The sequence below is a fragment of the Xyrauchen texanus genome, chromosome 1 (assembly GCF_025860055.1).
Source record: "Xyrauchen texanus isolate HMW12.3.18 chromosome 1, RBS_HiC_50CHRs, whole genome shotgun sequence".
Classification (NCBI taxonomy): Eukaryota; Metazoa; Chordata; class Actinopteri; order Cypriniformes; family Catostomidae; genus Xyrauchen; species Xyrauchen texanus.
The window spans coordinates 13,189,018-13,210,061 of record NC_068276.1 but is presented as its reverse complement, the minus strand read 5'-3'; the positions used below and the strand labels follow the sequence as shown (position 1 = coordinate 13,210,061).

Here is a 21,044-nt window from a genome sequence, read left to right as displayed (position 1 = left end):
TATTTACATCTGTTGAGGGAACGTCATTAAAATTTCCCTGTATCGCACCATCCAAAACAACACTTCTGAGTTAGGGCATATGTGCCTTTAATTTCTAATCTGAATTCACTTTAATTTTTTGAAAGCTCAAATGTAATGCCTTAAACACACATCAAAACACCTTTAATTTCTGCTTCTGTGCTTTGGTGGTGTGGTGACAATGGTGGGTAACCAAAAGGTCACAGGTTTGAATCCCTGGTTGTAAGAGCTGCATCCAACTAGGATTAGGCACTTTCTGATTGGTCCAGGGTGATTGCACCTGAAATTAGTTAATTATACGTCGCATTGGAGTAAAGTGACTACAAAATGACTACATCTACTTAAAGGTTCACGCAGTTATTTTGGTTTGTGTCATCTTGGACTTACAGTGACCCCTAGTGGTGTGGATGCAGCATCATTCAAAATCAATAGTTTTCAGTTACAAATGCCATTGTAGAAATTCACCGTTTCTACAATTCACAATAAGCCATAATTGATTTAAAGAGTGAAAGTGTCCAATCACAAGACAGTTATTGAGATTAAGCAAGTATTACTCAGATGGTCATGTGATTCTAAAATGGCAGCCCATGAGGGCCCATGTTGAATAAAACAGCTTTTATATGGTTAATTATATTACTGAATCTTTACCTCGTGTGAGTCATCATGATTTTGTACAAAATTACATTTCTTTTCTTTAAGAGTAAAACTTTTTAAATGGGGCAAGAAATTACTGAGTGGACCTTTAAAGCAAATATAGAAACTCCCTTTTAAAAGTATATTGTGCGTAGATCTAGAGTAGATGAGTGCAGTAATGTATTGTGGTATATGCAAGATCAGAAATTAACCAGGGCTCAGAGCAAAAATGCCACCAAAGTTGGCAAAAATGCTCCAGATATTTAAAATGAGGGGCAAAAAATGCCCATGTAGCACATTACTCTGCATCCTTTTTTTTATATCTTATTTACCATTTGATATATTTCATTATTGAGGTTCTGTCTAGTAATGGGTTTAGCACTTCTGAAGACAGATATGAGAGGTGAGAGTTGTTGAATGTAAAGCTAATATGAAATGTTTTTGGAAAATGAAAACCAGCTCTGAAAACACTCCCAACATCTCCAAAACTTGAGAGCAATTTGAGACAGTAAACAGTATTCAGCTGTATATTCTCACATAGGGACCAGGCAACTATTTCAAATGTTTACCAGCAGAGCCGTTTATTGTTGTACGATATACTGTATGTACAGCACTATGAATTATATACAGCTACTTTTGTATTTGAAATTGATTTGATTTCAATGACAACCACCACAATTGTTCAGATAGAGATTTTTTTTTTCATTGATTAGATCACTTACTGTAGGCTGTATACAAACGCATGACATGGTTTTTTATGTAATAAAACAGAATACAGCCTCAAAAGGTAAAAAAAATAAATAAAAAAAAGTTAAAAGAAAAAAGAAAAAGACCCTGAAAAACCAACTCCAGGTGGCAAATATTGCACCTTTAAAAAATAAAGAAAAAGAAAGAAAGAAAAAGTTAATTTGTGACACTGGGTGTAAGGAGATCTCACAGGCTCACCTCTGGCCTGTGTGTGCTGACCCTTTCTCAGCCTCCAGCTCCAGCTCCAGCTGGTTCACAGTAGCCTGCTGAGAACCCAGAGTAGCTGCAAGACTCATGAGCTCTTCCTCCACTTCAGTGAGCCTGGAAGAGAAAGAGAGAGAGAATGCATGAAGTAGGGATGCAAAATGAGTGCTTATTCAACAGAGGAGATTCATAATGCAGTCCTATGTATCTTGTTAAATGAGGAAATATTTATAAACCAAGAAGTGTGAATTTGTTTGTTTGCAATTTTCTTTATCTCTAAAGGCCCTTCACATGACATTGTCAAGCGCCTCTGTGGCACTACACATTGTGTTATTGAACGGTGAGTGTACAAGGTTGCAAAGTCGCTAGGAAGCAGGAAGTGTACATAGCAAACATCTTGAAGGTGTAAATTTATCAAAATGAAAAGCACAAAAAGATGTGACCATTCAAAACACACAGATGACGGTTTCATAAACAGTACCATGAGTTGTGATAACTCTAGTGTTATTATTTCACTTCTATGAAATTGGTGCTTTCACTCACACCACCATCCTGGTGTGCAGAAAGAAGAAGAGACTCACCGATGCTGAATTGTCTCCACTGTGAGCTCATTGAGCTCCAGATCTTCAGGCTTCAAACCCTCAGCGTCTTCTAACAAACTGCTGTCAAACTCCACACATGCAGGAACCTCTCCCCTTGACCTGGCAGAGATGAAATAGGGATGGATACCGTAGATACATCATGTACTGCGATACATATCTCTCTAATTTAAAGACCCCATGAAATTAAAATTGGCATTGTGTTTTAAAGGACTAGTTCAGCCGAAAATGAAAAATCAATTGTAATTTACTCACCCTCATGTTGTCCCAAACCCATATGCTTTTCTGTCTTATGTGGAACACAAACAGACATTTTAATTCAAGAACTTGCATTGTTTTAAAACTAAAAAAATGTGTAGCTGTGAAGAAAATTCTCTCCTGATGCCCAAGAACGGTAAAAATGCACAAAGGATGCTAAGATTTTCACTGAAAAATAACTTACATTTCCAGTTGTTTTTCACCAAAATCTATTGTATGCCTTCAAAAGACTTTGAATAGGATGCATAAGCCACATGGACTACTTTAATGAAACATTTGGGTCCTTTTTTAACTTTAAAGTGAATTTCTACCAACTATCATTGTATTGTAAAAACTGACCAAAACCGTAAGTAAAATTTCTCTTTAGAATTTTCACACAAGAAAGAAACTCAAACACATTTACATGTGGGTGATTTTTTTGGGTGAACTATTCTTTTAACTCCATGTATCCTTTTAGCCATCTACAGTATATCCTACTTAACTAACACTTGACAAAATTAACTTTTAGCAGAATTTATGCATTCAAAAGATTTACTATCTTTCTCTTCTGGGAAAATGGACCAAAATATTGATCATATCACGGGGGTAATGCGACAATTTTTCTTTTGTCTGTGTTAGGAATATTTTTGATCTAGTCGCGATCTCCAATTCCCCGGTCCCGTCTTTCCATGTTCGTGCCCAGTGAGGTGCAGTCGTGAGTCTGAGTCTCTGGAGACTTCACGAAGGAAGTAGAAAGAACAACACATAGTTGGTCTGTATTCAATCTACTCAATGTTTATTAGAGCAGGCATGTCATTTATATTTTCATGAGACAATAAGCAGCCAATGGGAAAGTGGTAACAAGGCCTAGGGTCAAGGGGGAGAAAATGGGTGTACAGAAAAGAGGCCATATACAGATGTTCCAGCCATGATGCCATACAGTTGACCTTGTGGACGGGTGTAACCTTAATCAGATCACAGAAATAAGTATGCGGAACATGATAGAGGAAGAGAAAAAGGTCAGCAGTTGCTAAATATATTGACTTACTATCGTGCGCACTGCAGCCTGCATCTGGGGTCAACTGAGCACACATGGAAGGTCAGAAGCATACACACAGAACCTTATAATTATAATTTTGTTTTTGACAAATCTTTTCCTCATATGTCAAAATGTAAAATGTTAATATGAGTGGATTTTCTCTCCCTACGTGGAATGTGAATGGGTTTGGGCACCCCATAAAAAGAAGGAAAGTTGAAGAAATAGGAGTAGTGTAAATATAAGAATGTAAATATAAGTATGTTTTAAAAAAAAAAAAAAAAAACACACCTTTCCCTGCAGGAAGCTGAACATTTTGGGAGGATAGATGTTTTCTTTAGTGCTGGCACATGTAAGAGCAGGGGAGTCATTACACTGATAAGTCAGCATCTACAATTCAAATGTCTCAAACAGATTAAAGATAAATTAGGAAGTCATTACTGTTTTAGCAGAAATTCAGGGGCAAAGTCTTATTTTGGCTAATATTTACACGCCTAACGTTGATGACCAGGGCTTTTTTTATAGATTTTGAAGGGATGTTGCAAGCCGCTGGCACCCTTCATGATATAATATTGGTCTCCATATAATGTTTATATGGAGACCAACTGGTCTTCAGTATCCTCTGTAGGCGTGGCTTAGGAGGCACTTAAGTGATTCTTAGGGGCCAGATCATACAGTATACCTCATTTACCAAAAAATCCAAAGCACGAAAAGTCATGGAATTGGAAGGGAATATAAAAAGTGCAGAGGCAGAGCTGAAGCACAAAATGTAATCTGATGGCCCCAGAGAATTGACCTTATTCAAATTAATATATAATACTGTTTTGTTGCGGAAGGTGGAGTTTTGTCTATTCAGTGCAAGATAGTCATACTTTGAGTTGGGGACAAGGCAGAACATTTTTTACTAGATATATAAAATGGAGCGAGTCTTTTTCTACAGTACAATTCCCTCAGTGAAATCTGCTGGTGGTGAAATATTTACCTCAGCCATTGATATTAAAAATGGTTTTAAACAATTCTATCTTAATCTCTGTAGTTCCACGTCTTCCTCTACTGATGTAGATATTAGAACTTCCATTATAAATTCCTAAACTGATGGCTGAGCAAAATAATTATCTTGATTCTGAGATAACCTTGGAGGAGCTTGGCAAGTTAATTAAGGCTTTGCCTAAAGGCAAGGCTCTGGGGCCAGATGGCTTTGCCACGGAGTATTTTATATCTTATGCTACAGAACCAAGCTTGATTACGCTGCCATCTCACTTGACACCAAAAAGGCATTTGATATGGTAGAATGAGATTATCTTTTTAAGATTTTGGAATACTTTTATTGGTTGGATTAAGTTACTTTATAGACACCCGGTAGCGGAGGTACAAGCGAACGGATTCATTTTGGATTATTTTGTTCATGGTTTTCTAGTACAAGGACATGCATCAAGTGACGTTTTTGTTGATGTCAACAACAAAATCTACAGGAAGTTTGTAACAGTTTTACAGTTACATTTGTCCTATTAGCTTGCCGCACATGTAATATTAATCCTGTCACTAGGGGGCGCTCTAGCCAGTGAGATTCCAGGTAGCATAAAAAGGATAGAAGTAGTATGATGGAGGAAGGATGTGTTAACCACACGGAGAAGCTTTCTCACCAATGCGGTCTTGTTTTTTCAGGTCCCTGTTCGGGCTCCATACTTCATGTAACACACGCATTTGAGCGTGTGCTACATAATGAATTGAGGGACCGGAGACTTTCACGTTTCAATGAGCCATGTGTATTCCACCACCAATCACCATACAGTCAGTAAACATACAAAGTACATAGTCATTCAATTGCAAGGCAAACATCAAAATAGTTCATACTTTCATAGTAGTGTCTTTGGCTACCAAGAGCTCAGTCTTAAGAGTAATAAGCGCAAGATAAAACAGCATTTAAGTGCAGTATTGATGAGGCCACATCTGCCTGAAATCGAGCATCCACGTGGCTGTTGGTAATGTAAACAAACTGTAGCTTGTGAAATAGATGACAAGTGTTGTTGGCAAAACGAAGACAATTAATCCCATTTTGGTCAAGGTCCTAGCTATAGTTGAACTGCCCCCTCATGCCTGCCCGTTGAACCCTCTGCATCAAACAAACAAACAAACTTAGTGCCACCATTAACACATTTACATCTCATCTACATAAACTTTACCTAACATCACATATACAAACAAAAGTACTTACATTTGAGTTTAGGATCCTAAGGTTCCTCAAATCAGGGAAAAAAACAAGACCGCATTGGTGAGAAAGCTTCTTCATGTGGTTAACACATCCTTCCTCCCTCATACTACTACTCCTATCCTTTTTATGCTACCAGGAATCTCACTGGCTAGAGCGCCCCCTAGTGACAGGATTAATATTACATGTGCGGCAAGCTAATAGGACAAATGTAACTGTAAAACTGTTACAAGTTGTCTCTCCCCCTTTTCAAAATTGAAGAGCATATTTACTTATATGAGCCCATAATTATTTAAGACTGTGGAATACTTTTATTGGTTGGATTAAGTTACTTTATAGATACCCGGTAGCGGAGGTACAAACGAATGGATTAATTTCTGATTATTTTACTCTGGACTAGGGTTGCAACAGTATGAGATTTTCACGGTATGATAACCGTCTCAGAAAATATCACAGTTTCACGGTATACAGTATTACACAATTACTATTATTAGTGAAAACAGAAGGGTTATTTTATTAATTTATTTATTTTTGAGCAAACACTTTATTATAATTGAAACTTGAAACCATTTATATTACTGAAGTATGTGTTACACTTTTAAGAATGATGCGGCGTCCACTCTTGGTACATATGTGTAAAAAAAGTCTCCCTTTTGAAAATAAATAAATAGAAAAAACAAGAAAGCTAACAGAATTATAATAAACCGAATTATAAACATGATAAAAAAATATAATGTAACTAAATATAACTAAATATAACTAAAGCACGATAGTTTACATGTTATCATAGCATGTTAAATTAACTACTAAATGAAAAACGACATCAGCTGTGTGAGCTTTTAAAGTAATGTCCTATGATTATTAATAATTAACATATATTGCTCCTGTCTGTAACTTTAACTAGGTGGTTCTCAACTGGTTTTGCTTCAGGGCAGAATTTTACATTGGAAATCAAGTGTCGAACTGCCATAGATTAAACATAACCTGTATTTAATGTATCCTGGGTTGCATTTCCTTCTATGTTGCATAGTTTTGTTCATGGTTTTCCAGTACAAGGACATGCATCAAGTGACATTATTTTTGTTGATTATGTCAACAACAAAATCTACAGGAAGTTGTCTCTCCCCCTTTTAAAAATTGAAGAGCATATTTACTTATAAAAACGCTTTTACGATAAATGAGCCTGATCTAGCCCGCAGGCCGTATGTTGCCCATGTCTTCTTTAGCTGTTTGCGAGATTATGATGAAATCTACGTCGGCAGTCCTAAATAGTCTATACCTTGGGCGGCCGCCGAAATATCTTCAATGGGAGAACCATGGCATTGCTCTTTCCTTGCTGTCAGTGACCTAGTCTGAATAGACCAGTTGAGAAACACTGCTTTAACACACACTCATGTCAGTCACCCTCGCCTTGCTTCTCTCAGACATTTTCTCCACTGCGCGTGCATGTGTGTTTGTGTGTGTCGCAAGTTGATGAGTCTGACTGGCAGACAAGGAATAAAGGAGATGCGCACGTGCATATGAGATTCTCCGTCCGGTTGCATTTTTTTCTCAATACCGTAGATAAGCAAATGTACAATGTACAAACCGTGGTATACCGTGAAACCAGTATACCGCTGCAACCCTACTCTGGACAGGGGCACCCAGCAGGGTTGTCCTCTTTCCCAATTACTGTTCTGTCTTGCCCTGGAACCATTAGCAGCCGCAAAAAGAAAGGAGGATGATTTTCCATGGTGATGGTGGGAGGGGTGGCACAAGCTTTTGCTTTACGTAGATGATATTTTATTATTCGTATCCAACCCCTTCTAGATCTATGCCTTGCCTACACAGAATTATTAATTCCTTTTCTAAGTTCTCGGGATACTTGGTCTAAAGCTTTGGCTCTGACATCGTACTGCCCTGTAACGCCTTTTCAGCCGGTCACCTTCCAGTAGCCCAAATAGGGAATTAAGTATGACTAAGAGACAGTGCAGCACTGACCAGTACACATTCGTAATTTGAGTAGTGCAAAAAGATGACACTTTCTAATAATGCCAAATGTAAACATAAGATGAAATAGTGTTCTATTGACATAGCAGTTATTGAGGTAGCAGCCAGGTATAAGTGACAATGAATTAAAGTTAAACTCTGGACATGTGCAAACATTGGATGGTGTACAGGTGTGTGTGTGTGTGTGTCAGTCCAGTCTCTGAGTATTGAGGATTCTGATGGCTTGGGGGAAGAGGCTGTTTCACAGTATGGCCGTGAGGGCCCGGAAACTTCGGTACCTCTTGCCAGAAGGCAGCGGGGCGAAGAGTTTGTGTGAGGGGTGTGTGGGGTCATCCACAATGCTGGTTGCTTTGCGGATGCAGCATTTTATGTAAATGTCTTTGATGGAGGGAAGAGAGACCCTGATGATGATCTCAGCTGTCCTCACTATCCTCTGCAGGGCTTTACGGTGCGAAACGGTTCAAGTCCCAAACCAGGCAGTGATGGAGCTGCTCAGGATGCTCTCAATAGTCCCTCTATAGAATGTAGTGAGGATGGGGGTGGGAGATGTGCTTTTCTCAGCCTTCGAGAAAGTAGAGACGCTGCTGGGCTTTCTTGGTAATAGAGCTGGTGTTGAGGGACCAGGTGAGGTTCTCCACCAGGCGAACACCAAGGAATTTGGTGTTCTTGACGATCTCCACAGAGGAGCCATCGATGTTCAGCGGAGAGTGGTCACTCTGTGCTCTCCTAAAGTCAACAACCATCTCTTTTGTTTTGTCCACATTCAGAGACAGGTTGTTGGCTCTACACCAGTCCTTTAGCCGCTGCTCTTTCTCTCTGTATGCCGACTCGTCGTTCTTGCTGATGAGACCCACCACGGATGTGTCATTGGCGAACTTGATGATGTGGTTCAAGATGTGCATTACTGCACAGTCGTGAGTCAGCAGAGTGAACAGCAGTGGACTGAGTACACAGCCCTTGGGGGACCCAGTGCTCAGTGTGGTGGAGATGCTGTTCCCAATCCAGACTGACTGAGGTCTCCCAGTCAGGAAGTTCAGGATCCAGTTGTAGAGGGAGGTGTCCAGGCCCAGTAGGTTCAGCTTTCCAATCAGGTGCTGAGGAATGATGAGCTTAAGTCTATGAACAGCATTCGAACGTATGAGTCCTTTTTATCTAGGTGGGTTAGGGCCAGATGGAGAGTGGTGGCGATGGTGTCGTCTGTTGAGTGGTTGGGACGATACGCAAACTGCAGTTGGTCTAGTGAGGGGGGCAGCTGGGTCTTAATGTGTCTCATGACGAGCCTCTCGAAGCACTTCATGATGATTGGTGTGAGTGTGATGGGACGGTAGTCATTGAGGCAGGACACTTAAGACTTCTTTGGCATGGGGACAATGGTGGTGGTCTTGAAGCACGTTGGAATGACGTCGCTACTCAGAGAACTGTCGAAGATGTCGGTAAGAACATCAGCCAGCTTGTCTGCACATCCTCTGAGCACTCTGCCAGGAATGTTGTCTGGTCCAGCAGCCTTCCGTGGGTTGACACTATGTAGAGTTTTCCTCACATCTGCCGTGGTAAGACAGAACACCTGGTCGTTGGGAGGAAGGGTGGCATTCCTCGCCACCACGTCGTTCTGCGCCTCAAACCGAGCGTAGAAGTCGTTCAGTGCATCTGGAAGGGAGGCATCTTTGTCACAGGCAACTGATGTTGTCCTGTAGTTGGTGATGGCCTGGATGCCCTGCCACATGCGCCGTTTGTCACCGCTATCCTGGAAGTGACTGTGGATTCTCTGGGCGTGTGCGTGCTTTGCCTCTCTGATGGCCCGGGACAGTTTGGCCCTTGCTGTTCTTAGGGCCGCATTGTCGCCTGCTCTGAAGGCGGAGTCTCGGGTCCTCAGCAGCGCACACACCTCCGCAGTCATCCACGGCTTCTGGTTGGAGCGTGTGGTGATGGTCTTGGAGAAAGTGACATCAATGCACTTGCTGATGTAGCTGATCACTGATGCAGTGTATTCCTCAAAGTTGGTAGAGTCACCACATGTTGCAGCCTCCCTGAACATGTGCCAGTCAGTACACTCAAAACAGTCCTGAAGAGCAGATATGGCTCCTGCTGGCCAGGTTTTCACCTGCTTCTGAAGCGGTTTGTGCGCCTGACGAGCAGTCTGTATGCTGGGATTAGCATAACAGAGATGTGGTCCGAGTAGCCGAGGTGAGGGTGAGGCTCCGTCCGGTATGCGCCTAGGATGTTTGTGTAAACAAGATCAAGCGTGTTCGCCCCTCTCGTTGCAAAGTCCACATGCTGATGGAATTTAGGGAGCACTGTCTTGAGATCCGCATGGTTGAAATCTCCAGCGACAATAAACAGTCCGTCAGGGTGAGCGTTCTGCAGTTCGGTAATAGCCCCATACAGTTCACGGAGCGATTCCTTAGCATTAGCACTGGGGGTAATGTAAACCCCGGTTATGCAAACAGTGGTGAATTCCTGTGGTAAATAAAAAGGTCTGCATCTAACAGTCACAAGCTCCACCAACGATGAGCAGTAGCTAGAGACTAGAATAGAGTTCTTGCACCATTCCGTGTTGGTGTAAACACACAAGCCACCACTGCGTGTCTTACCGCACAGAGCTGCATTTCTGTCGGCACAAAACAAGACGAGCCCATCTAGCTGAATGGCGGCGTCCGGAACTCTGTCGCCGAGCCACGTCTCCGTGAAAACAAAGATGCAGCAGTCTCTACACTTGCGCTGCGTAGTCTGCTGGAGTTGGATGTAGTCCAGTTTATTGTCCAGGGAGCAAACATTTGAGAGCAGGATAGACGGGAGAGCTGGCCAGCTAGGGTTTGTTATTAGCCTAGCATGGACCCCCGCTCTCTTGCCGTGCTACACATCCTCTCCCCCGGCCACTGGCATCAGGCGACGCTGAGGACTGGAGGCCTGGTCTCCGCAGCAAGCCGAGGTCACGTAGCTTCTCCGGTAGATCATCATGCAGCTTGGTTGTTGCATGAGTCTTACATTTGAGCAGTGTCTGGCGATGGTAAACACGAACACCGGTTGGCTCCGATGTCCATGTGCCGTAAAAGCTGGGCTAAGTATCAAAAATAGCACCATTTTGGATCCGTACTGGCCACTGCCTACTACTGCGCCACCATCTTGGATCAAGGTTTGGGTTCTGAATTCACTTTCATTTTTTGAAAGCTGAAATGTCATGTAGAATGCTGGGGAACTTGGATCCGTTTGATGGGAAATTTGGAAGCTATTTGGCATTCTTTGTGGGATCTCAGGGAGGAACAGTGGAGAGAGAAGTATAGTTTTAAATGTGTGTGATTATTTGATATATATTTTTTCGTGTGCGAGTATACTCATGTATGACCACAGGGATGTTTATTGAGGGTCAGGATGGGGTTGGGTATTGGGAGGGGTAAATGTTTTTTTCTTTTTTTAACAAAAGGGGATAAATATTTATCTGTTTCTCACCCAAACATATTGTATCACATCTGAAGACATGGATTTAACCACTGGAGTCCTATGGATTAGTTTTATGCTGACTTCATGTGCTTTTTGGAGCTTCAAAATGTTGCTCACCATTCACATGCTTTGTATGGACCAGCATAGTTGATATATTCTTCTACACATCCATGTTTGTGTTCAGCAGAAGAAAGAAAGTCATACACATCTGGGACGGCGTGAGGGTGAGTAAATGAAGACAGAATTCTCATTTTTTGGTGAAATATCCCTTTAAAGAGTGAGAATAAGTTACCAGATACTATACAGTAGGGATGGTAAAATTGCAACGATGCGAATCGGTAATCGGCATAAAAGTTAACTATGCTATGCATTGATTTAAAAAAAGTGTGCATCGGATACAAGTTGCCATTTGTATCTCGATGCATAATTTCTAACATATTTGTATCAGTAAAAAACTATTTATTTATATATAAATAATATATATTTTATATTTAGATTGATTTCTCCTCTCTAAACTGTTTCTCCAGCGCGTTCCCTCATCACAACTGCTGCTGCGTGAACATGACACATCACAACACTATGGAGTCTGAGGCGTGTCCTCAGAGTCACATAGATTCTATGTGACTCTCAGGACACAGAATGTCATAGAATATAGATTAACATGGCAGAGGCAGAGCATCATCTTCCACCAAATAATTACAAATCCAGAATTATCAAAGATTTTGATAAAACCATGCAGTTTCTAAAATATGTCATGCCGCTATAAAATATACAGGTGGTACAACACACTTGGAAGCGCTGACACGCCAGCAGACGAATGTGCTTCCAAGTTATGAAATATTTCTTCATTGTTTATCCCAGAGCATCCTTAAATTGTTTCACTGTTAAATGTGTGAACTGTTAAAAGTGTAACTGGAGACGGAACAGGAAAAGAACATCTGGTTTAATTTAATTAATTAAAAAAACTAAATTGCACTACAAAGGCCTTTTTGTGAAAGATCCATGCCTTAGAATTCAGAAGGTACTTAAGTTAATTAATGATTTGCTGTCTGTCTGAACCAAAGCAATAAAAGCGAACTAACTGCAGCCTACCATATTGAACTGCATAGCATCATATTTTTTCCCATTGCATCTTATTGCATTGAATCGCAATGTGTTGAATCGTAACGCACTGCATCGTAATAGAGGTGAATCGTATCGCATAACATCGGTAGCTGCTTCATATGTAACTTTAATGTATCATATCGGCTATGCATCAAGATGCATATCGCATTGGCCTCAGTTATGGAGATGCACATCCCTACTATACAGAAAACTATCAAGAACATTTGCAACTGTATGGAATTTTCTTTGGTCATTTTTGTCAGGGATCCCATTGTCTGCATAAAAAACAGGGAACAAAAGGGAAAGGTGTAAATACCTGTTTTGCTGAATGAAGCTTTCATACTCTTTGTGCGGCTGGATGGCCTTCAGGGCGTGGTCCATTTCAGTGTGAACACTCATTACCGCATCTTGAGACAGACTTGACAGATCGAAATACTCCTGCAGAATCTCTTTCCTAAGATAAAAATATGCCTAGTAACTCACATATGTGTATCTGTATGAATAATCACTATTTAAATTTACTGTGGAAACTATTGCACAGGCTGACTTCATTAAAAATAGCAGAAGTGTACAAATGCCACACTTAATTTATATTTCCTGTATGACGTAGCAATGCAGAACAGAGCAAGTAAAAGAATGGACAGGAGAATGAGTACAAACGTGAGTGAAGTGCATTTCTAAGAGTAAAAGCACTGCTTTTCACAATCTTTTACCCGTTTTGCTTTACATGGGTGTCCATAATGTTTTCGATATCATTGGCACTGAGGGCATTTCAAAACAGAAAGTAAAACTCGCTTAGATAGGTTAACAATATTTGACAAGGACTTGTCACAACTTGGTAAACATACTCCCTACTGATATACGGTACTTATAACTAGAACCCTTACAAAATGTTACCTTGTTAAACAGTTATTGGCAGGGCTTCCAAAAGCAAACATATTGCTCAAACATAGGGTTAGTGATTTGAACAAACTCTTAAACCGAAGTGTTCAACTTTAGCAAGTACTTCATGAATGATAGTACCTCAAATCATGTGGCTAGTTGAGGAGAGACACAATGTTAACTCACAGAATAAGCACCATTTCCTCATGCAGCGTTTGCAGGGTTCTCAGTAATCCTGGCTGACTTTTGCCATAGTGGAGTTGGTGATGTTCCTGGGCGGCCTTCACCGATAATACATACTCATTATGATGTTCATGCAGCTTCATAGTAGCTTTGATGTAGCGTTCCTTTGCTTTCTCACGTTCTTTGTCTGTACAAAATGCCAGCCACATGCATAACACACACACAAAATGTGAAAGACCACTAAACTGGCTCATATAAATCTGTGACTTTTAAGCCTGTAGTTCCAAGTATGCTATTTACAATGCTTTACTTCAACCTACTACAATTTAAATAGTCTTGTTAAAAAAATTATAAAGACAAATGTTATATGCTTCTGTGGACCTAAAAGACCATTTTTAAATCATTAAAATAATTAGAATTGATTGCACTAGTGACATTTCTTAATGTCCTCAAAGCTGCAAGTCAAACATCTTTTACAAAAATAAGTGCCAAATCATCAGAATCCTAATTGTGGTATTACATTGTCTCACTAAACTGTATTCATTTGTGGTAAATGTGTTATTTTAACACTGATAATGCAGTATTTTTGTGTGTGTCCACCCTGTTATGCCATAATACATGGCTGGCGCTGGGGTTTGCGCGAGATGATATGATGTGGTGCGAGCTGCGAGGCAATTGTCTGCGTTCCGTGACTGCTATCGTATACTTAAAGTATAACGTCTGAGGAAGGGCAGCCGGTGGAGAAGATTTTGCCCCTTTAGGGTAAGATGGTGCTCCCTAGGGAGTTGATGCCCTATGCAGACTGTGTAACATGCATATATAGAGCTGCTGTATTGTGAAACTGTTATCTTTAATTAGGGCACTATGGGGCAGCTGTGGCTCATGTAGGGTATTACATTTATAATTTTGATATGTGGACTCAATCAGTTAAAATGCCCGCATTATTGCACCATAATATGTAGGGTTATTACATAAATAATTTAGAGATGTGGACGGGGTCAGTTAAAATTGGTATTTTGCATGCATGCTAAATTTAGGAGCGAATTTAGGGTCTCGAAATATGTGAGCAATGGACTAGATTAAACTGTCCTTATGGTACCTTACTAGGTAATGAAATGTATAATGGAATTAGTCGTGTCGTTCGACAACCATTATAAATTAGATAAATAACAAATAACTACATTATTTGTCTTAATAGATTCTCCACCATTGAAATCGTAATACAACGTCTAGTTGTATCAGCTCACAATTTCTACTGTAAGGAATTAGCTTTAATAAGTGAATTATGATTAATTCACTTATTGGAGTGATATTATTCTCATGGCTTGTTGAAAATAATATCACAAATAAGGTATTTAGGTACAGCTTTGAAGCTAAATCGTTTAGAAACAGGGATGAGATTATTTATCAAAAAATACCACAGTCATGTCGTCTTTGAACACGGACAAACTTTATCACTATTCTAAACATAAATCTTATCTTACACATATATACACGAGACAGGTTGGTGAAAAGTGACAGAATGTGAAATCACTGATCAGTACAGTGAAGATGAACTCTATAGAGTCTGTTGACAATACCTTAAGAACCATTTTATCCCTCTTTGAGTCTACATCGATTTGCAATCGGATTACCCAAATTATTTAATACACCAGCACTTTGAGCACAATATTGAAGATGTACTTGCTTGTCTTTGTGTTGTTTCCTTGCTTTCTTTGTGTGGCTTGGTTCTTGGTCGAAAGTTTGTTCCGTCAATGTTTTGACTTCTGTATGGTCGAAGTTTATTGTCTGTATGAAGAATTAGGTTAACTGTGAAGCGAGGACTTCTCACTCCTTCTCAGGACATTGAGTCCCGAGCTCCCTTGGATCTCACATGGGAGGACCTGGCCGTCAGCGGAGCGACCAGATGAAGCATGTGCAGGTCGAAGACGAGTGAAGAGAGCAAGATGAAGAGCAAGAGCAGCAAGTTCTTCCTATTTTAACTGAAATTGGCTGCATCCCCCAAAGGTGTCCTGCGCCAATCAGAAGTGACTTTTCTAAGCTCAAAGCTTAGAACAATGATGCTCATTTCAATAATTCTCCATCTTTGGTTCCATCTTTATGGTGTATATATACACTCACCTTAAAGGATTATTAGGAACACCATACTAATACTGTGTTTGACCCCCTTTCGCCTTCAGAACTGCCTTAATTCTACGTGGCATTGATTCAACAAGGTGCTGAAAGCATTCTTTAGAAATGTTGGCCCATATTGATAGGATAGCATCTTGCAGTTGATGGAGATTTGTGGGATGCACATCCAGGGCACGAAGCTCCCGTTCCACCACATCCCAAAGGTGACTGTGGGGGCCATTTTAGTACAGTGAACTCATTGTCATGTTCAAGAAACCAATTTGAAATGATTCGAGCTTTGTGACATGGTGCATTATCCTGCTGGAATTAGCCATCAGAGGATGGGTACATGGTGGCCATAAAGGGATGGACATGGTCAGAAACAATGCTCAGGTAGGCCGTGGCATTTAAACGATGCCCAATTGGCACTAATGGGCCTAAAGTGTGCCAAGAAAACATCCCCCACACCATTACACCACCACCACCAGCCTGCACAGTGGTAACAAGGCATGATGGATCCATGTTCTCATTCTGTTTACGCCAAATTCTGACTCTACCATCTGAATGTCTCAACAGAAATCGAGACTCATCAGACCAGGCAACATTTTTCCAGTCTTCAACTGTCCAATTTTGGTGAGCTCTTGCAAATTGTAGCCTCTTTTTCCTATTTGTAGTGGAGATGAGTGGTACCCGGTGGGGTATTCTGCTGTTGTAGCCCATCCGCCTCAAGGTTGTGCGTGTTGTGGCTTCACAAATGCTTTGCTGCATACCTCATTGTAACGAGTGGTTATTTCAGGCAAAGTTGCTCTTCTATCAGCTTGAATCAGTCGGCCCATTCTCCTCTGACCTCTAGCATCAACAAGGCATTTTCGCCCACAGGACTGCCACATACTGGATGTTTTTCCCTTTTCACACCATTCTTTGTAAACCCTAGATATGGTTGTGCGTAAAAATCCCAATAACTGAGCAGATTGTGAAATACTCAGACCGGCCCGTCTGGCACCAACAACCATGCCATGCTCAAAATTGCTTAAATCACCTTTCTTTCCCATTCTGACATTCAGTTTGGAGTTCAGGAGATTGTCTTGACCAGGACCACACCCCTAAATGCATTGAAGCAACTGCCATGTGATTGGTTGATTAGATAATTGCATTAATGAGAAATTGAACAGGTGTTCCTAATAATCCTTTAGGTGAGTGTATATACCTCAATGATTGATTATCAAATTTGGCCACATGATCACACGAGAAGTCGGCATGTTTTTACCTTCCCTTGTTGCAAGACCGAGGCATGTTGTGTCAGCACCAGGGAAGTCCCGGGATCGGATCCCATGTTAAAACTAGAAAGTAATCGTGTTTGAATAATCATTTTTCGGTTCGCATAATCATGCATTTTTCCCTTAAACATTACATTTTTAATCCACTGACAGAGCGATTTCAGCTAAATAAAAGTCAACCTTCGGTTTCCAATTTTACTGTGAGATCAGTCTGAATTTGGTCCACTCAATCTTAAATATGTTGTTATATCCATGTTTTTATTTTGAATATTGTATTTACTTTTCTATTTATTGTTGCCTGTCTTATGTTCAATGGCGAAACAACACTTCAGTCTATTTTCTCTACTTAGAAACACACATCTCATGCAAATGCAGGTTTTTCTCCTATTGCTCAAGTAGACAAAGTCACTGCTTACACGTAATATCAAAGCACCACACAGTGTTTAAACATTAACCAGTTCCTCTTTTTTGTGTCAAAATGAAAGGAAAGTGAACAAAAGTATTTGCAAACTAACATTCAGGGAGCACTCTACCTTTGTTTGCTTCCTGATACTTCCTTTTTGCCTGGGCTGCATCCCGTACCAGCTGTTTGTAACTGGACTTGAGTCGGTCCAACTCTGTTTGGGTGACCTAACCTTCCACAACAGGACATAAAATAAAACAAATCAAAATCTGTTTTGGATCATCAAAATGAGCTTTGTGTATCAAGTGCAATCAAATATCAGGGGCATTTAATCTTTACTCATTACAGAAATAAATTAGCCAAACATTTTATAAGCCTGCTTTAGACGATGTGTGCTTTTTTTAAAAAGCCTACAGGTCAATACTAAGTAATGACTAAATCAGTTGCAGCAGTAGGCTTATGTGTAACAACCTTTTTATGGCAATGGCTGTTTAGATATTACATAAAAGGACAGATAGCCTCGTACATTATTTAGTCCCTTCCAATAAAAATGCATACTAAATTAGCATAAAATGTCAGTATTACATTCAGTTGAAACAACATACAATTACTAAATTCAGCAATTCTACACAGGAAGTGGTTGCTAGGGTGTTCTGGGTGGCTTCCTACTGCTCTAAGCCTCTATATATTCTGGTCTCTAGATATGGCCAATTTGTTTTCCTGACCTTTCCATTACACTAAGAAAAAAAAAAAACTATTTGTTGGCTCAACAACCATAACGTATGAAAATAAACAGCTTCTACTTAGATGCACATTTTTATAACAATTTTAGCTATACTTAATTTTCATTAATGTGTACAACACAAAATATCAATTTTAAGGTGCATCATAAAGTTAATAAATACTTCTTCCTTGAACTTCTCTTGCTTAAAAATCCATGAAATGAAAGGAATAGTTCACCCAACATTGAAAATTCTCTCATCATTTACTCACGCTCATGCTGCATCCAGATGGGTAGGACTTTCTTTCATTTGCTGAACTCAAATGAAGATTTTTAGAAGAATAGCTCTGTAGGTCCATAAAATGTAAGTGAATGGATGCAAAAATTTTGAAATCAAAACTTTCAAAAAAACCAAAACATATGTCAGCATTGAAGTAATTTATAAGGTCTTAAACAGGTCACTTTTACATTCTTCTTGTGTTTTTGATAATTCACATTCTTCTTGCATATCACCACCTACAGTGCAGGAAGAAGAATCTCTAGCAAAAAAGGACTTAAATATTGATCAGTTTCACACCCACACCTATCATATCACTTCTGAAAACATGGGTTAAAACAATGGAGTTTTATGGATTACATTTATGCTGCCTTTATATGCTTTTTGGAGCATCAAACTTTTGGCACCCATTCACTTGCATTGTAAAATCACAATTTATGTTCTGCAGAAGAAAGTAATACACATCTGGGATGGCACGAGGGTGAATCAATTATGAGAGAATTGTCATTTTTGTGTGAACTATCCCTTTAAGGTTTTAAGTACAAAGTTCAAGAACAGAAATGAGGCTGTGGGGTATACCAATAAGCTCTTGTGGTTGAATAATTTAAGCATGTTTGTTTGGTAAAAAATAACTTATGTGGGCATTTTATTAGTTGTTATTAAGAATTCATATAGACTTGAGCTAGTTTTCGTATTAGTTGTGCTGACATAAAATGACCTTAAGTTGAATTTACTTCAAAACCAGTAAAAGCATACCTCTCCTCAACAAGCCAAATTATTTCAGGTAATGTTCAGGTCCGTAGCACAAACGTTGCAGGTTTAATACTTGAGGTTTTGAACAAAGCCTATTCTAAAAAGTATTAACCTTTGATGTGCAACTCATCCTGCACTGTTTGTGCTACAGCCATGAATGATACCTCAGTGTGTGTGTGGGTGTGTGTGTCTTGAGAAAAGGTGTGCGATTACTTTTGTAATGATAAGACTGGTGATTTCTGCCTAGCGGACAAATAAAATGGGTGAAGTGTTCCATGGACAAGAATATCAGAGAGACATATGGTGAGCTCTTTTGACTTGGGCCAGTAAGTAACCACCAAGACACCTGCTAAATATAAAAAAATTAGTTTCCTTGCTAATGCAAATGTGTGTTGCTGTATGTTTTCAGGTGTCTGACGCGATCTAATATTAGATTATGGGAACATAATTGATTAAAAAGCACAATTGTTTATTAAAAACACAATCGTTTCCAATAAAAAAAAGGATGGTTTCCATGTTAACGCTATATGCAGAAGCCTATTTATGTTTCGATGTCTTGTATATTGCAGAGTCATAAGCAATACTTGCTGAAGCAAAAAGTGCCTCCAGGTTTTTAGATATTTTTTCTTCTGTGAATTCACAGATTATTTAACTTTGCAAACATTTTGCAAACATTAGAAGTGGTGGTGGCGTAGTGGGCTAAAGCACTGAACTGGTAAGCAGAAGGTTGTCGGTTCGATCCCCACAGCCACCACCATTGTGTCCTTGAGCAAGGCACTTAACTCCAGGTTGCTCCGGGGGAATTGTCCCTGTAATAAGTACACTGTAAGTCACTTTGGATAAAAGCGTCTGCCAAATGCATAAATGTAAAATGTAAAGCTCTTTGTCAAGTTTGTAAATGGCTGACAAATTTCAGATGAAACTGAAATTTCTCTGGTTGTGTAATGCTTGAGGTTTGCCAGTTGTTTTTTTTATGACAAATTTCAGATGAAACTGTACGTTTCTCTGGTTGTGTAATGCTTGAGGTTTGCCAGTTGTTTTTTTTATGACCATGGTAAATGCATAAAAAAAAGTTGCATGTGCCTTTTTTACTGGTGGTTGATGAGGTAGCATCACTGTTAACATTGCTCATAATTAGGGTTAAGAGTTTGTTAAAATCCCGATCCCAAAATATATAAGATTAATAGAAATAGATAGTGATGCTTGCCTTAGCTTTCATGTTCAGACCATGATTTTTTTCATTGCACTTGTCCAGAGCCACCATGCATTACACAAGTAGTTCATCTGGCAGGTTGTTACCCAAAAATGGGTCTGAATGCTGCCAATAAAATGCAACGAACCGTTTACGCACATAGGATAGTAAAATAAAAGTGCTTGTCAACTTTTAAAAGGTAAGAGAAAACGCTTCCCATATTTTTGCTGTTCACATCAAAGACTTGTTGTTCTATATAAGGTAACATATGACCCTGACTACATAAATATAGTAATGTAAGGATTCTGCTTGATATCCAAAGTAAAATCTTAAAACAAAACCAGTTGAGAACCACAGCATTACATTGAACCACTTAATTACCACAGAATGTTTCAGATTCAGCTGTTACTTCAATAACATTCATGTAAGAGTTTAGACAAGTTCTTGGGAAGACTCTTACATGGGTTAAAATGTTAACGGTATGGTTATTTATTAAAGACACATTTTTTGGAGAAGCAAAAAAGTGTGCACGTTTTTTTTTTTTTTTCAGCTGTAACTTCAACCATAATGTACAAACTGTCAAAAACTAGCATGCACAGTGTGTTATTGCTGTTTGCTGAACAGCATAGGCGCAATCATCCATGACGACCTGCAAGTATTATTTGCTTCCACAGTCTAAAAGCGATGGAGCAAAAAAATAGGCTCCAATAGAAAAACACAAAAATAGAGGAAATAAAATTCATATTGCTTATGAACTTCTGTGAGAGATAATATGGAACTATGAGTAGCTCAGTTGTGTGTGAGTGCGTAGCGCTGACCCTGCATAGCTCCTGGTTGAGAAGGTTCCACTGTTCTCCATAAGTTTTCCTCAACTGCTGTTTGTCCCGAATGAGGAGGGTCAGTTTGCTGAGGGGACCCACCATAAGGTCCTCTGAATGTTTGCGCAGGATACGACTGAGGCTCTCCGTCTGACTGACCATCACGCTCCAGGACTGTAACCGAGAGAAAATCCATTCAATTTAATGATTTA

The 21,044-nt window shown here is 39.7% G+C and overlaps 1 protein-coding gene across 2 annotated transcripts in view; it reads right to left on the bottom strand.

Moving 5' to 3' along the window:
- The window catches only part of LOC127618846 (tyrosine-protein kinase Fes/Fps-like), a 61,388-nt gene that overhangs the window by 34,464 nt on the left and 5,880 nt on the right, over positions 1-21,044 (bottom strand). The window contains exons 3-8 of one of the 2 annotated variants that reach the window (XM_052091534.1): positions 20,833-21,006; positions 17,202-17,298; positions 13,283-13,466; positions 12,531-12,668; positions 2,184-2,303; positions 1,597-1,719 (exon numbers count right to left, since the gene is read on the bottom strand). In XM_052091534.1, the coding sequence (XP_051947494.1) occupies positions 1,597-1,719; positions 2,184-2,303; positions 12,531-12,668; positions 13,283-13,466; positions 17,202-17,298; positions 20,833-21,006 (836 nt within the window). The remainder of the gene's footprint in view (positions 1-1,596; positions 1,720-2,183; positions 2,304-12,530; positions 12,669-13,282; positions 13,467-17,201; positions 17,299-20,832; positions 21,007-21,044) is intronic. The other variant, XM_052091614.1, reaches the window with a different exon arrangement.